Source organism: Polyodon spathula, chromosome 29, assembly GCF_017654505.1.
Source record: "Polyodon spathula isolate WHYD16114869_AA chromosome 29, ASM1765450v1, whole genome shotgun sequence".
NCBI lineage: Eukaryota > Metazoa > Chordata > Actinopteri > Acipenseriformes > Polyodontidae > Polyodon > Polyodon spathula.
In genome coordinates, this window is record NC_054562.1 from 1,078,609 (window position 1) to 1,094,861 (window position 16,253).

Genomic DNA, 16,253 nt, shown 5'->3' on the forward strand with positions numbered 1-16,253 from the left:
GACAGTAGTGTATTATCAATGGCCAAACACATCAGGAAGCCCCCCCCCCCCCCACCCCCCCGCCACCACCACCCCCCACGCCCCACCACCTTGGCTGGACCCACCCCCCCCCCCCCCCCACCCCCACCCCCCCCCCCCCCCCCCCCCCCCCCCCCCATTGCCTTAACCCCCCCCCTACCATATGGGGGGGGGAACCCCCCCATTTGCAAAAACCCCCCCACCGCTTTGCCGTACCCCCCCTTGCCCAGGACGCGGAGCAGCTCGAAGCACTCGGGTCCGATCCTCTCCGTGCCTCTGTTCACAATGTCAGAGGAAATTTCGATCTCCTCACAGTCTCCAGACCTGCAACCAGACAGGACAGCCAGCCAGTGACATCACTCACCCCCGAAACACGAGAGAGACACACAGGACAGCCAGCCAGTGACATCACTCACCCCCGAAACACGAGCGAGACACACAGGACAGCCAGCCAGCGACATCACTCACCCCCGAAACACGAGAGAGACACACAGGACAGCCAGCCAGTGACATCACTCACCCCCGAAACACGAGCGAGACACACAGGACAGCCAGCCAGTGACATCACTCACCCCCGAAACACGAGCGAGACACACAGGACAGCCAGCCAGTGACATCACTCACCCCCCAAACACGAGAGACACACAGGACAGCCAGCCAGAGACATCACTCACCCCCCAAACACGAGAGACACACAGGACAGCCAGCCAGTGACATCACTCACCCCCCAAACACGAGAGACACACAGGACAGCCAGCCAGCGACATCACTCACCCCCGAAACACGAGCGAGACACACAGGACAGCCAGCCAGTGACATCACTCACCCCCCAAACACGAGAGAGACACACAGGACAGCCAGCCAGTGACATCACTCACCCCCGAAACACGAGAGAGACACACAGGACAGCCAGCCAGCGACATCACTCACCCCCGAAACACGAGAGAGACACACAGGACAGCCAGCCAGTGACATCACTCACCCCCCAAACACGAGAGAGACACACAGGACAGCCAGCCAGTGACATCACTCACCCCCGAAACACGAGAGAGACACACAGGACAGCCAGCCAGTGACATCACTCACCCCCGAAACACGAGCGAGACACACAGGACAGCCAGCCAGTGACATCACTCACCCCCCAAACACGAGAGACACACAGGACAGCCAGCCAGTGACATCACTCACCCCCGAAACACGAGCACACAGGACAGCCAGCCAGTGACATCACTCACCCCCGAAACACGAGAGACACACAGGACAGCCAGCCAGAGACATCACTCACCCCCCAAACACGAGAGACACACAGGACAGCCAGCCAGCGACATCACTCACCCCCCAAACACGAGCGAGACACACAGGACAGCCAGCCAGTGACATCACTCACCCCCCAAACACGAGCGAGACACACAGGACAGCCAGCCAGTGACATCACTCACCCCCGAAACACGAGCGAGACACACAGGACAGCCAGCCAGTGACATCACTCACCCCCGAAACACGAGAGACACACAGGACAGCCAGCCAGCGACATCACTCACCCCCGAAACACGAGAGAGACACACAGGACAGCCAGCCAGTGACATCACTCACCCCCGAAACACGAGAGACACACAGGACAGCCAGCCAGTGACATCACTCACCCCCGAAACACGAGAGAGACACACAGGACAGCCAGCCAGTGACATCACTCACCCCCGAAACACGAGAGACACACAGGACAGCCAGCCAGCGACATCACTCACCCCCGAAACACGAGAGACACACAGGACAGCCAGCCAGTGACATCACTCACCCCCGAAACACGAGAGAGACACACAGGACAGCCAGCCAGCGACATCACACACCCCCGAAACACGAGCGAGACACACAGGACAGCCAGCCAGTGACATCACTCACCCCCGAAACACGAGCGAGACACACAGGACAGCCAGCCAGAGACATCACTCACCCCCGAAACACGAGAGAGACACACAGGACAGCCAGCCAGAGACATCACTCACCCCCCAAACACGAGAGACACACAGGACAGCCAGCCAGCGACATCACTCACCCCCCAAACACGAGAGACACACAGGACAGCCAGCCAGCGACATCACTCACCCCCCAAACACGAGCGAGACACACAGGACAGCCAGCCAGTGACATCACTCACCCCCGAAACACGAGAGAGACACACAGGACAGCCAGCCAGTGACATCACTCACCCCCCAAACACGAGAGACACACAGGACAGCCAGCCAGCGACATCACTCACCCCCGAAACACGAGAGAGACACACAGGACAGCCAGCCAGTGACATCACTCACCCCCGAAACACGAGCGAGACACACAGGACAGCCAGCCAGCGACATCACTCACCCCCGAAACACGAGAGAGACACACAGGACAGCCAGCCAGTGACATCACTCACCCCCGAAACACGAGAGACACACAGGACAGCCAGCCAGCGACATCACTCACCCCCGAAACACGAGCGAGACACACAGGACAGCCAGCCAGTGACATCACTCACCCCCGAAACACAAGAGACACACAGGACAGCCAGCCAGTGACATCACTCACCCCCGAAACACGAGCGAGACACACAGGACAGCCAGCCAGCGACATCACTCACCCCCGAAACACGAGAGAGACACACAGGACAGCCAGCCAGTGACATCACTCACCCCCGAAACACGAGCGAGACACACAGGACAGCCAGCCAGTGACATCACTCACCCCCGAAACACGAGAGAGACACACAGGACAGCCAGCCAGTGACATCACTCACCCCCGAAACACGAGAGAGACACACAGGACAGCCAGCCAGAGACATCACTCACCCCCGAAACACGAGAGAGACACACAGGACAGCCAGCCAGTGACATCACTCACCCCCGAAACACGAGCGAGACACACAGGACAGCCAGCCAGTGACATCACTCACCCCCGAAACACGAGAGACACACAGGACAGCCAGCCAGCGACATCACTCACCCCCGAAACACGAGCGAGACACATAGGACAGCCAGCCAGTGACATCACTCACCCCCCAAACACGAGCGAGACACACAGGACAGCCAGCCAGTGACATCACTCACCCCCGAAACACAAGAGACACACAGGACAGCCAGCCAGCGACACCACTCACCCCCGAAACACGAGAGAGACACACAGGACAGCCAGCCAGTGACATCACTCACCCCCGAAACACGAGAGAGACACACAGGACAGCCAGCCAGAGACATCACTCACCCCCCAAACACGAGAGAGACACACAGGACAGCCAGCCAGAGACATCACTCACCCCCCAAACACGAGAGACACACAGGACAGCCAGCCAGAGACATCACCCCCCACCCCCCAAACACGAGAGACACACAGGACAGCCAGCCAGGGACATCACTCACCCCCCAAACACGAGAGAGACACACAGGACAGCCAGCCAGTGACATCACTCACCCCCCAAACACGAGAGAGACACACAGGACAGCCAGCCAGCGACATCACTCACCCCCCAAACACGAGAGAGACACACAGGACAGCCAGCCAGTGACATCACTCACCCCCGAAACACGAGAGAGACACACAGGACAGCCAGCCAGTGACATCACTCACCCCCGAAACACGAGAGAGACACACAGGACAGCCAGCCAGAGACATCACTCACCCCCGAAACACGAGAGAGACACACAGGACAGCCAGCCAGTGACATCACTCACCCCCGAAACACGAGAGACACACAGGACAGCCAGCCAGCGACATCACTCACCCCCGAAACACGAGCGAGACACACAGGACAGCCAGCCAGTGACATCACTCACCCCCGAAACACGAGCGAGACACACAGGACAGCCAGCCAGTGACATCACTCACCCCCGAAACACGAGAGAGACACACAGGACAGCCAGCCAGTGACATCACTCACCCCCGAAACACGAGAGACACACAGGACAGCCAGCCAGCGACATCACTCACCCCCGAAACACGAGAGAGACACACAGGACAGCCAGCCAGTGACATCACTCACCCCCGAAACACGAGAGAGACACACAGGACAGCCAGCCAGCGACATCACTCACCCCCGAAACACGAGAGAGACACACAGGACAGCCAGCCAGCGACATCACTCACCCCCGAAACACGAGAGAGACACACAGGACAGCCAGCCAGCGACATCACTCACCCCCGAAACACGAGAGAGACACACAGGACAGCCAGCCAGTGACATCACTCACCCCCGAAACACGAGCGAGACACACAGGACAGCCAGCCAGTGACATCACTCACCCCCGAAACACGAGCGAGACACACAGGACAGCCAGCCAGTGACATCACTCACCCCCGAAACACAAGAGACACACAGGACAGCCAGCCAGTGACATCACTCACCCCCGAAACACGAGCGAGACACACAGGACAGCCAGCCAGTGACATCACTCACCCCCGAAACACGAGAGAGACACACAGGACAGCCAGCCAGTGACATCACTCACCCCCGAAACACAAGAGAGACACACAGGACACACAGACAGACACACAGACACACCACACCCCAGATTCTTCTCATCTCAATAGCCTGTGAGCTGAAGAAGGCCCTGAGCGAGTCTCATCACAGTCTCATCGCTGCTCCAGATAAATCTATTCTTTTTCATTTTTATTTTTTTTAAATCTGATTCGTTACCAATATACTTACAGGTCTGGTTCAATCCCGGTAAACGGAAATTCTTCATCCTGTGAAAAATGCATTAATGAATAACAAATTAATAAACAAACAAACAGATCCAGAGATTATAGGAGAGCGCAGAGCAGAGGGAAAACAGGTCCCAATACGCTCTGATGATGACTGGATCATTACACAGCGTGTTCTTCCACTGCAGAAATCACAACGCCACCCTCACTCAAACCTGGGACAGGAATCAGACTCCCGCTGCACAGCAGTGTGATCCAGTCCTGCTTTCACTAGGAGTTTAATAATCAGACTCCCGCTGCACAGCGGTGTGATCCAGTCCTGCTTTCACTAGGAGTTTAATAATCAGACTCCCGCTGCACAGCAGTGTGATCCAGTCCTGCTTTCACTAGGAGTTTAATAATCAGACTCCCGCTGCACAGCAGTGTGATCCAGTCCTGCTTTCACTAGGAGTTTAATAATCAGACTCCCGCTGCACAGCAGTGTGATCCAGTCCTGCTTTCACTGGGAGTTTAATAATCAGACTCCCGCTGCACAGCGGTGTGATCCAGTCCAGCATTCACTAGGAGTTTACACACAGACACCCGATTCTAGGTCATCTCAATAGCTGCAGACTCCCGCTGCCCCAGTGGTGATCCAGTTCCTGGTTTCACTAGGAGTTTAATAATAAGACACGTGATTCCAGTCTTGCAGATAGGACTTTCTCATGAGATCTGATCGGACACTGACTAGTTACACATCGACTGGGTGGCCACTGGTAGTGCAATAGGATGACACTGATTCTCCAGACGCTTCACGGCAATGTAATTCCAGTCCAGTCCAGTGATATTAAACTGCAGTTACAATGTAATTCCAGTCCAGTCTAGTGATATTAAACTGCAGTTACAATGTAATTCCAGTCCAGTCTAGTGATATTAAACTGCAGTTACAATGTAATTCCAGCCCAGTCTAGTGATATTAAACTGCAGTTACAATGTAATTCCAGCCCAGTCTAGTGATATTAAACTGCAGTTACAATGTAATTCCAGTCCAGTCTAGTGATATTAAACTGCAGTTACAATGTAATTCCAGCCCAGTCCAGTGATATTAAACTGCAGTTACAATGTAATTCCAGTCCAGTCTAGTGATATTAAACTGCAGTTACAATGTAATTCCAGCCCAGTCCAGTGATATTAAACTGCAGTTACAATGTAATTCCAGTCCAGTCCAGTGATATTAAACTGCAGTTACAATGTAATTCCAGTCCAGTCCAGTGATATTAAACTGCAGTTACAATGTAATTCCAGTCCAGTCCAGTGATATTAAACTGCAGTTACAATGTAATTCCAGTCCAGTCTAGTGATATTAAACTGCAGTTACAATGTAATTCCAGTCCAGTCTAGTGATATTAAACTGCAGTTACAATGTAATTCCAGTCCAGTCTAGTGATATTAAACTGCAGTTACAATGTAATTCCAGTCCAGTCTAGTAATATTAAACTGCAGTTACAATGTAATTCCAGTCCAGTCCAGTGATATTAAACTGCAGTTACAATGTAATTCCAGTCCAGTCCAGTTATACAAACTGCAGTTACAATGTAATTCCAGTCCAGTCCAGTGATATTAAACTGCAGTTACAATGTAATTCCAGTCCAGTCTAGTGATATTAAACTGCAGTTACAATGTAATTCCAGCCCAGTCTAGTGATATTAAACTGCAGTTAAAATGCAATTCCAGTCCAGTCCAGTGATATTAAACTGCAGTTACAATGTAATTCCAGTCCAGTCCAGTGATATTAAACTGCAGTTACAATGTAATTCCAGTCCAGTCTAGTGATATTAAACTGCAGTTACAATGCAATTCCAGTCCAGTCTAGTGATATTAAACTGCAGTTACAATGTAATTCCAGTCCAGTCTAGTGATATTAAACTGCAGTTACAATGTAATTCCAGCCCAGTCCAGTGATATTAAACTGCAGTTACAATGTAATTCCAGCCCAGTCTAGTGATATTAAACTGCAGTTACAATGTAATTCCAGCCCAGTCCAGTGATATTAAACTGCAGTTACAATGTAATTCCAGTCCAGTCTAGTGATATTAAACTGCAGTTACAATGTAATTCCAGTCCAGTCCAGTGATATTAAACTGCAGTTACAATGTAATTCCAGTCCAGTCTAGTGATATTAAACTGCAGTTACAATGTAATCCGGTTTTTCCAGCGTTTCGAGGCAGTATTTGGATATATTTTAAGACCGGGCGTGGATCGTAGTTTTCCATAGGGGTGTACAGTCTGTCAATATGTACGCATTCAATGCGCGCACATCTGACACATGGACGCGACGTTGTGAATTTGCACAGCGCTGTAGGACTCGTTAGCAAAGGCGTAAAATTAGACAATCGATTGCATTATAAAGACAAGATTAGCTCACTGTGCGCGTATAATAAAAACAAAACACGAGATTGTTGTTTATTTGTGGGGTTTTTTTTAATGCATTTTGTTATGCTGAAAAGCGAAGCGTGCTCTCACCTCGGTACCGGGCGCTTCTTCCGGCTCGCTTAGTTCTTCATTCCCCAGATCGAAGTCAAACACGCCGGCCATGGCTTTGGCAATTAAAGTCCTCCGTTTATCCGAAACGAGCTCCCGTATCCGAACATAACAGACAACAATAATAACAACAACAACAACGACAGCCGCACGCTTCTTCGAGTCCGGCTGCCAGAGGGGTTGCAACTGCGCGACGTCACCCACCAGCGGGGGAGGGAAGGGGGGGGACGTGTCCTCCCCCCGGGGAAGCGCAGGGAACGATGACGTGTAAGCGGGGGGCGGGGTCGTGTTTTTTTTAAATGTGTTTATCTATATATATATATATAGATAGATAGATAGATAGAAATGAAATCAGACGTACACTTATTTTGCTAATGTATAGTTTGTATGCTTTGTATATCACTTTTTTTTTTTTTTTTTTTTTTTTTTTAAAGCATGTCGTAACCTTGTACAATAAATCAATAAATAATATTTCCACACAAAAAAAAAAAAAAAAAAAGAAACGATCGTGGAGATGCCGGGGATTGAACCCGGGGCCTCATACATGCAAAGCATGCGCTCTACCACTGAGCTACATCCCCGGTGCTACTATACCCCGGTTATCCCTCAATACTACAGAATTACATCGGAGTCCGGATAGCGAGTCTAGCAGAGTCCGGATAGTGAGTCTAGCAGAGCCCGGATAGCGAATCTAGCAGAGCCTGGATAGCGAGTCTCAGTCCAGATAGTGAGTCTAGCAGAGCCCGGATAGAGAGACTCTCAGGGCCCGGATAGCGAGTCTAGCAGAGCCTGGATAGCGAGTCTCAGTCCAGATAGTGAGTCTAGCAGAGCCCGGATAGAGAGACTCTCAGGGCCCGGATAGCGAGTCTAGCAGAGCCTGGATAGCGAGTCTCAGTCCAGATAGTGAGTCTAGCAGAGCCCGGATAGAGAGACTCTCAGGGCCCGGATAGCGAGTCTAGCAGAGCCTGGATAGCGAGTCTCAGTCCAGGATAGTGAGTCTAGCAGAGCCCGGATAGAGAGACTCTCAGGGCCCGGATAGCGAGTCTAGCAGAGCCCGGATAGCGAGTCTCAGTCCAGATAGTGAGTCTAGCAGAGCCCGGATAGAGAGACTCTCAGGGCCCGGATAGCGAGTCTAGCAGAGCCCGGATAGCGAGTGGAGTCCAGATAGTGAGTCTAGCAGTCCGGATAGTGAGTCTAGCAGAGCCCGGATAGAGAGACTCTCAGGGCCCGGATAGCGAGTCTAGCAGAGCCTGGATAGCGAGTCTCAGTCCAGATAGCGAGTCTAGCAGAGCCCGGATAGAGAGACTCTCAGGGCCCGGATAGCGAGTCTAGCAGAGCCCGGATAGCGAGTCTCAGTGCCCAGATAGTGAGTCTAGCAGAGCCCGGATAGAGAGACTCTCAGGGCCCGGATAGCGAGTCTAGCAGAGCCCGGATAGCGAGTCTAGCAGAGCCCGGATAGAGAGACTCTCAGGGCCCGGATAGTGACTCTAGCAGAGCCTGGATAGCGAGTCTCAGTCCAGATAGTGAGTCTAGCAGAGCCCGGATAGAGAGACTCTCAGGGCCCGGGTAGCGAGTCTAGCAGAGCCCGGATAGCGAGTCTCAGTCCAGGACAGCGAGTCTAGCAGAGCCCGGATAGAGAGACTCTCAGGGCCCGGATAGCGAGTCTAGCAGAGCCCGGATAGTGAGTCTAGCAGAGCCTGGATAGCGAGTCTCAGTCCAGATAGTGAATCTAGCAGAGCCCGGATAGAGAGACTCTCAGGGCCCGAATAGCAAGTCTACCAGAGCCCGGATAGCTCAGTCGGTAGAGCATCAGACTTTTAATCTGAGGGTCCAGGGTTCAAGTCCCTGTTCGGGCGGAATATCTTTTATTGTTTTTTTTTGTTTTTTTAGTGAAATAAAGAAATTTAATTATTCTAAATATTACAGCCCCTTACTATATGTCGGGGACTGACATATACATTATATAAAATTATAATAGATAACAAAAAAAAATTTAAACGCTAAATTTTTTGCGAGTCCTTTATAATATTTTACGGATTATTTCCAGGTGCAAGATAATCGTTCTATTAGCGTTCAATGTTAAAGTTACACGAGTCCGTACTGCTCAGGCATGATTTAGCAAATAAATGATCTTAAAACTTTGGTGGGGGGGGGCGTTTTATATATATATAATATATAAGAAAATGTCCTGAGCTGTATCTATCATGCGTGTGGCCGGTTAGCTCAGTTGGTTAGAACGTGGTGCTGGTTAGAGCGTGGTGCTAATAACGCCAAGGTCGCGGGTTCGATCCCCGTACGGGCCAGCTCGCATTTTAAATATTTATATTTTCTTCTTCCAAATAAAAACTAGCCATTGAAAATCAATACAATTAATTACTACCCAACATTTAAAAAATGACTCAGCAGCATTGACACCTATTTTATATATATATATATACAGATGGATAGATAGATAGATAGATATTTCTGAAAGCCCGGATCCTATCTTTCAAAAGGGACTCAATGTACTTGGTTTGATTGCGCAGTGGAGGGGTAACAGATACACTGAGACACCCTGGGACCTCTCGCCAGGTTCTCTCCATGAGCCGCGCCAGTGGTGTAGGAGTATCAAGCAAGATTCCCATATTTGCGACCCGGGTTCGAGTCCCGGTTGGCGCAGGTCTCTCTTTCTCGCCTTATTTTTTTCTTCTAAAAGCAAGAATTAAACAATAGCATCTTGACTAATTAATGTAATAAACCTTTTTTTAGGTCCTCTTGTGGCTTAGGTACCTGGTCGCTGTCCTGGAATGTAACATTTTGACTGCACGTTCAAAATTAGTAATGAGCGACCTGGGGATCGTAGAAGCTGATTAATTAATTAGTTGGAAAAAAATCCAGGAGAGACACCGAATCCATGGACCAGGACAGGAATTACATTGTAACTGCAGTTTAATATTACTAGACTGGACTGGAATTACATTGTAACTGCAGTTTAATATCACTAGACTGGACTGGAATTACATTGTAACTGCAGTTTAATATCACTAGACTGGACTGGAATTACATTGTAACTGCAGTTTAATATCACTAGACTGGACTGGAATTACATTGTAACTGCAGTTTAATATCACTGGACTGGACTGGAATTACATTGTAACTGCATTTTAATATCACTGGACTGGGCTGGAATTACATTGTAACTGCAGTTTAATATCACTAGACTGGACTGGAATTACATTGTAACTGCAGTTTAATATCACTAGACTGGACTGGAATTACATTGTAACTGCAGTTTAATATCACTAGACTGGACTGGAATTACATTGTAACTGCAGTTTAATATCACTAGACTGGACTGGAATTACATTGTAACTGCAGTTTAATATCACTAGGACTGGACTGGAATTACATTGTAACTGCAGTTTAATATCACTGGACTGGACTGGAATTACATTGTAACTGCAGTTTAATATCACTGGACTGGGCTGGAATTACATTGTAACTGCATTTTAATATCACTGGACTGGACTGGAATTACATTGTAACTGCAGTTTAATATCACTTGACTGGAAATTACATTGTAACTGCAGTTTAATATCACTGGACTGGACTGGAATTACATTGTAACTGCAGTTTAATATCACTGGACTGGGCTGGAATTACATTGTAACTGCAGTTTAATATCACTAGACTGGGCTGGAATTACATTGTAACTGCAGTTTAATATCACTTGACTGGACTGGAATTACATTGTAACTGCAGTTTAATATCACTGGACTGGGCTGGAATTACATTGTAACTGCAGTTTAATATCACTGGACTGGGCTGGAATTACATTGTAACTGCAGTTTAATATCACTGGACTGGACTGGAATTACATTGTAACTGCAGTTTAATATCACTAGGACTGGAAATTACATTGTAACTGCAGTTTAATATCACTTGACTGGACTGGAATTACATTGTAACTGCAGTTTAATATCACTGGACTGGACTGGAATTACATTGTAACTGCAGTTTAATATCACTGGACTGGGCTGGAATTACATTGTAACTGCAGTTTAATATCACTGGACTGGACTGGAATTACATTGTAACTGCAGTTTAATATCACTAGACTGGGCTGGAATTACATTGTAACTGCAGTTTAATATCACTAGACTGGGCTGGAATTACATTGTAACTGCAGTTTAATATCACTGGACTGGACTGGAATTACATTGTAACTGCAGTTTAATATCACTGGACTGGACTGGAATTGCATTGTAACTGCAGTTTAATATCACTGGACTGGACTGGAATTACATTGTAACTGCAGTTTAATATCACTAGACTGGGCTGGAATTACATTGTAACTGCAGTTTAATATCACTGGACTGGGCTGGAATTACATTGTAACTGCAGTTTAATATCACTGGACTGGACTGGAATTACATTGTAACTGCAGTTTAATATCACTAGACTGGACTGGAATTACATTGTAACTGCAGTTTAATATCACTGGACTGGACTGGAATTACATTGTAACTGCAGTTTAATATCACTAGACTGGACTGGAATTACATTGTAACTGCAGTTTAATATCACTGGACTGGACTGGAATTACATTGTAACTGCAGTTTAATATCACTAGACTGGACTGGAATTACATTGTAACTGCAGTTTAATATCACTTGACTGGACTGGAATTACATTGTAACTGCAGTTTAATATCACTGGACTGGACTGGAATTACATTGTAACTGCAGTTTAATATCACTAGACTGGACTGGAATTACATTGTAACTGCAGTTTAATATCACTGGACTGGGCTGGAATTACATTGTAACTGCAGTTTAATATCACTGGACTGGGCTGGAATTACATTGTAACTGCAGTTTAATATCACTAGACTGGACTGGAATTACATTGTAACTGCAGTTTAATATCACTAGACTGGGCTGGAATTACATTGTAACTGCAGTTTAATATCACTGGACTGGGCTGGAATTACATTGTAACTGCAGTTTAATATCACTAGACTGGACTGGAATTACATTGTAACTGCAGTTTAATATCACTGGACTGGACTGGAATTACATTGTAACTGCAGTTTAATATCACTAGGACTGGACTGGAATTACATTGTAACTGCAGTTTAATATCACTGGACTGGGCTGGAATTACATTGTAACTGCAGTTTAATATCACTGGACTGGACTGGAATTACATTGTAACTGCAGTTTAATATCACTAGACTGGACTGGAATTACATTGTAACTGCAGTTTAATATCACTAGACTGGACTGGAATGGAATTACATTGTAACTGCAGTTTAATATCACTTGGACTGGGCTGGAATTACATTGTAACTGCAGTTTAATATCACTGGACTGGACTGGAATTACATTGTAACTGCAGTTTAATATCACTGGACTGGACTGGAATTACATTGTAACTGCAGTTTAATATCACTAGACTGGACTGGAATTACATTGTAACTGCAGTTTAATATCACTAGACTGGACTGGAATTACATTGTAACTGCAGTTTAATATCACTAGACTGGACTGGAATTACATTGTAACTGCAGTTTAATATCACTAGACTGGACTGGAATTACATTGTAACTGCAGTTTAATATCACTAGACTGGACTGGAATTACATTGTAACTGCAGTTTAATATCACTAGACTGGACTGGAATTACATTGTAACTGCAGTTTAATATCACTGGACTGGGCTGGAATTACATTGTAACTGCAGTTTAATATCACTAGACTGGACTGGAATTAAATTGTAACTGCAGTTTAATATCACTGGACTGGACTGGAATTACATTGTAACTGCAGTTTAATATCACTGGACTGGACTGGAATTAAATTGTAACTGCAGTTTAATATCACTAGACTGGACTGGAATTACATTGTAACTGCAGTTTAATATCACTGGACTGGACTGGAATTACATTGTAACTGCAGTTTAATATCACTGGACTGGACTGGAATTACATTGTAACTGCAGTTTAATATCACTAGACTGGGCTGGAATTACATTGTAACTGCAGTTTAATATCACTGGACTGGACTGGAATTACATTGTAACTGCAGTTTAATATCACTAGACTGGACTGGAATTACATTGTAACTGCAGTTTAATATCACTGGACTGGACTGGAATTACATTGTAACTGCAGTTTAATATCACTAGACAGGACTGGACTTACATTGCAGGGCTGGAATCAGACTCCTATTGCACAGCAGTGTCACGATCAGGTCCAAATGATGGTCGAACAACCGGTCAGAGTGTCTATCACACATTCCAGGTTTTAAAGCAGGAATACTGTGCAGCGTGAGCTTGATTAGCCACAGTGTCTAAGGTAACAAGCTCAGGTGTGTCTGATTATTAAACTCCTAGTGAAAGCAGGACTGGATCACACTGCTGTGCAGCGGGAGTCTGATTATTAAACTCCTAGTGAAAGCAGGACTGGATCACACTGCTGTGCAGCTTGCTGTTTGGCAATCGGGGGGGAGTCTGATTATCTAAACTCTAGTGATCACAAAGCAGGAGCCGGATTCACAATGCTGTGCAGAGGCAGGACTGGCTCACATCGCTGTGCAGCGGGAGTCTGATTATTAAACTCCTAGTGAAAGCAGGACTGGATCACACTGCTGTGCAGCGGGAGTCTGATTCCCAGGCCTGTCTCTCATTTCAAAGTTGAATAAAACTGCAAAACTGTTGGCGATTCAGAAGTCTAATAATAATAACAATAATCACCCAAAAGATGTCGCTCAGAAACATATATTTTATTCCCCTCATCTCCCCCCCTCGTAACCCCAGCGAATCTTCAGATTTGGGGGCAGCAGGTCCCTGACGTCGCTCAGGTCCTCGAACCGGGAGCCCTCTCTCTTGTAAGGGGCACTGTAGAACTCCACCACATCCCGGACCTTGACCATGCAGTGGAGCTGCGAGTTCGGTACCGCCCGGCCCAGCTTCTCCGCTGTGGCCTTGAGGAGGTGGTACCGCTCCTGGCCCCGCCCCAGCGGGAGCTCCGCCCACTCCCCGGGCCCCGCCTCACCGTAGGTTTGAAGGACCAGCCCCTGGATGCACTGGATCAGGTCCTGTGGGGGGCTGTACTGCCTGGCTTTGCCTGGAGGTTTCAGCAGGGGGCGCTGTGGCTGTGCTGCAGGGGGCTGGCTCCCAGGCAGGGTGCTGGGCTCCTCCTGCACGGTGCTGTCGGGGGTCTTTGTAGCTTCTTTCTGGGGTCTGTCGTAAAATAACGTTTTTGATTTATTTAGATTTCTCAATACACTCCTATTGCACAGCAGTGTGATCCAGTCGTTCTACAATACAAGTGAGGTGATCCAGAACTAGTTGATCTCAGCCCCAGTGTGTCTAGGGTAACAAGCCCCCACGCCCCAGGTGTGTTTATTATTAACACTCCTAGTGAAAGATAGGCTGTGATCCACCTGCGGTCGCCTCTGGGAGTTTTATTAAACTCCTAGTGAAACCAGGGACTGGATCACACTGCTGTGCAGCGGGAGTCTGAGTAATAAACTCCTAGTCTGGAACACGCTGCTGTGCTGCAGCTGGGGAGGGAGCCTGATTATTAAACTCCTAGTGAAAGCAGGACTGGATCACACTGCTGTGCAGCGGGAGTCTGATTATTAAACTCCTAGTGAAAGCAGGACTGGATCACACTGCTGTGCAGCGGGAGTCTGATTATTAAACTCCTAGTGAAACCAGGAATGGATCACACTGCTGTGCAGCGGGAGTCTGATTATTAAACTCCTAGTGAAAGCAGGACTGGATCACACTGCTGTGCAGCGGGAGTCTGATTATTAAACTCCTAGTGAAAGCAGGACTGGATCACACTGCTGTGCAGCGGGAGTCTGATTATTAAACTCCTAGTGAAACCAGGACTGGATCACACTGCTGTGCAGCGGGAGTCTGATTATTAATCTCCTAGTGAAAGCAGGACTGGATCACACTGCTGTGCAGCGGGAGTCTGATTATTAAACTCCTAGTGAACGCAGGACTGGATCACACCGCTGTGCAGCGGGAGTCTGAATATTAAACTCCTAGTGAAAGCAGGACAGGATCACACTGCTGTGCAGCGGGAGTCTGATTATTAAACTCCTAGTGAAAGCAGGACTTGGATCACACTGCTGTGCAGCGGGAGTCAGATTATTAAACTCCCAGTGAAAGCAGGGCTGGATCACACTGCTGTGCAGCGGGAGTCTGATTATTAAACTCCTAGTGAAAGCAGGACTGGATCACACTGCTGTGCAGCGGGAGTCTGATTATTAAACTCCTAGTGAAAGCAGGACTGGATCACACTGCTGTGCAGCGGGAGTCTGATTATTAAAATCCTAGTGAAAGCAGGACTGGATCACACTGCTGTGCAGCGGGAGTCTGATTATTAAACTCCTAGTGAAAGCAGGACTGGATCACACTGCTGTGCAGCGGGAGTCTGATTATTAAACTCCTAGTGAAAGCAGGACTGGATCACACTGCTGTGCAGCGGGAGTCTGATTATTAAACTCCTAGTGAAAGCAGGACTGGATCACACTGCTGTGCAGCGGGAGTCTGATTATTAAACTCCTAGTGAAAGCAGGTCTGGATCACACTGCTGTGCAGCGTCACTTACAACAGGACCAGACAGAAAACACACGCGTAATTACAGTAAAGGACAAGACGGAGAAAGAGATTTTCTGGAAATCCTTGCACGAATGAGCTCAATGCATTAGCTAGCATTACCAGTGTTGATACAAGCTCAACATACAAAAAACATATGAATTCTAATAATAATAACAATAATAATAATTCTTGTTTTAAAAAAAAAAAAAAAAAATCTATATTTTAGTGGCGTTCCGGTAACTTCACATTTAGGGTTACACTTAAGAATACCCAGCCCCCCCAAACAAAAACAAGCAGCCTCGTCCTCACCTGAGCCCCTTAAAAAACCCGGACACCCCTCCGCTCTTCGCTCTGAACCCCGAAATTTGCGGGTGGACGAAACACGACCTCCCCAAACTCGACCGAAGCACTGCAGCTGCCATCATGACTTCACTAACACGGGCT

At 47.9% G+C, this 16,253-nt stretch overlaps 2 protein-coding genes and 3 non-coding genes across 5 annotated transcripts in view; 2 read left to right on the forward strand and 3 right to left on the reverse strand.

The window, feature by feature from the left end:
* LOC121302105 (ribosomal protein S6 kinase beta-2-like) overlaps nucleotides 1–7,418 on the reverse strand; it is a 16,576-nt gene extending 9,158 nt beyond the window's left edge. Inside the window, exons 1-3 of the mRNA XM_041231926.1 lie at nucleotides 7,195–7,418; nucleotides 4,697–4,734; nucleotides 225–342 (exon numbers count right to left, since the gene is read on the reverse strand). Of these exons, the coding sequence (XP_041087860.1) occupies nucleotides 225–342; nucleotides 4,697–4,734; nucleotides 7,195–7,266 (228 nt within the window). The 5' untranslated portion in view covers nucleotides 7,267–7,418. The remainder of the gene's footprint in view (nucleotides 1–224; nucleotides 343–4,696; nucleotides 4,735–7,194) is intronic.
* Nucleotides 7,419–7,721: 303 nt separating this feature from the next.
* trnaa-ugc lies at nucleotides 7,722–7,793 on the reverse strand. The gene has a single exon. It is a non-coding gene; the product is annotated as a tRNA-Ala (tRNA).
* A 1,202-nt stretch (nucleotides 7,794–8,995) lies between these two features.
* Nucleotides 8,996–9,068, forward strand: trnak-uuu. Its single transcript has one exon. It is a non-coding gene; the product is annotated as a tRNA-Lys (tRNA).
* Nucleotides 9,069–9,424: 356 nt separating this feature from the next.
* Nucleotides 9,425–9,515, forward strand: trnai-aau. Its single transcript has one exon. It is a non-coding gene; the product is annotated as a tRNA-Ile (tRNA).
* A 4,439-nt stretch (nucleotides 9,516–13,954) lies between these two features.
* LOC121302403 (39S ribosomal protein L50, mitochondrial-like) lies at nucleotides 13,955–16,252 on the reverse strand. Its single transcript, XM_041232351.1, has 2 exons — nucleotides 16,119–16,252; nucleotides 13,955–14,435 (listed from the first exon to the last, which is right to left on the reverse strand). The coding sequence occupies exons 1-2, from the start codon at nucleotides 16,232–16,234 to the stop codon at nucleotides 13,985–13,987; spliced, it is 567 nt and encodes a 188-aa protein (XP_041088285.1). The 5' UTR covers nucleotides 16,235–16,252; the 3' UTR covers nucleotides 13,955–13,984.
* Nucleotide 16,253: the final 1 nt, after the last annotated feature.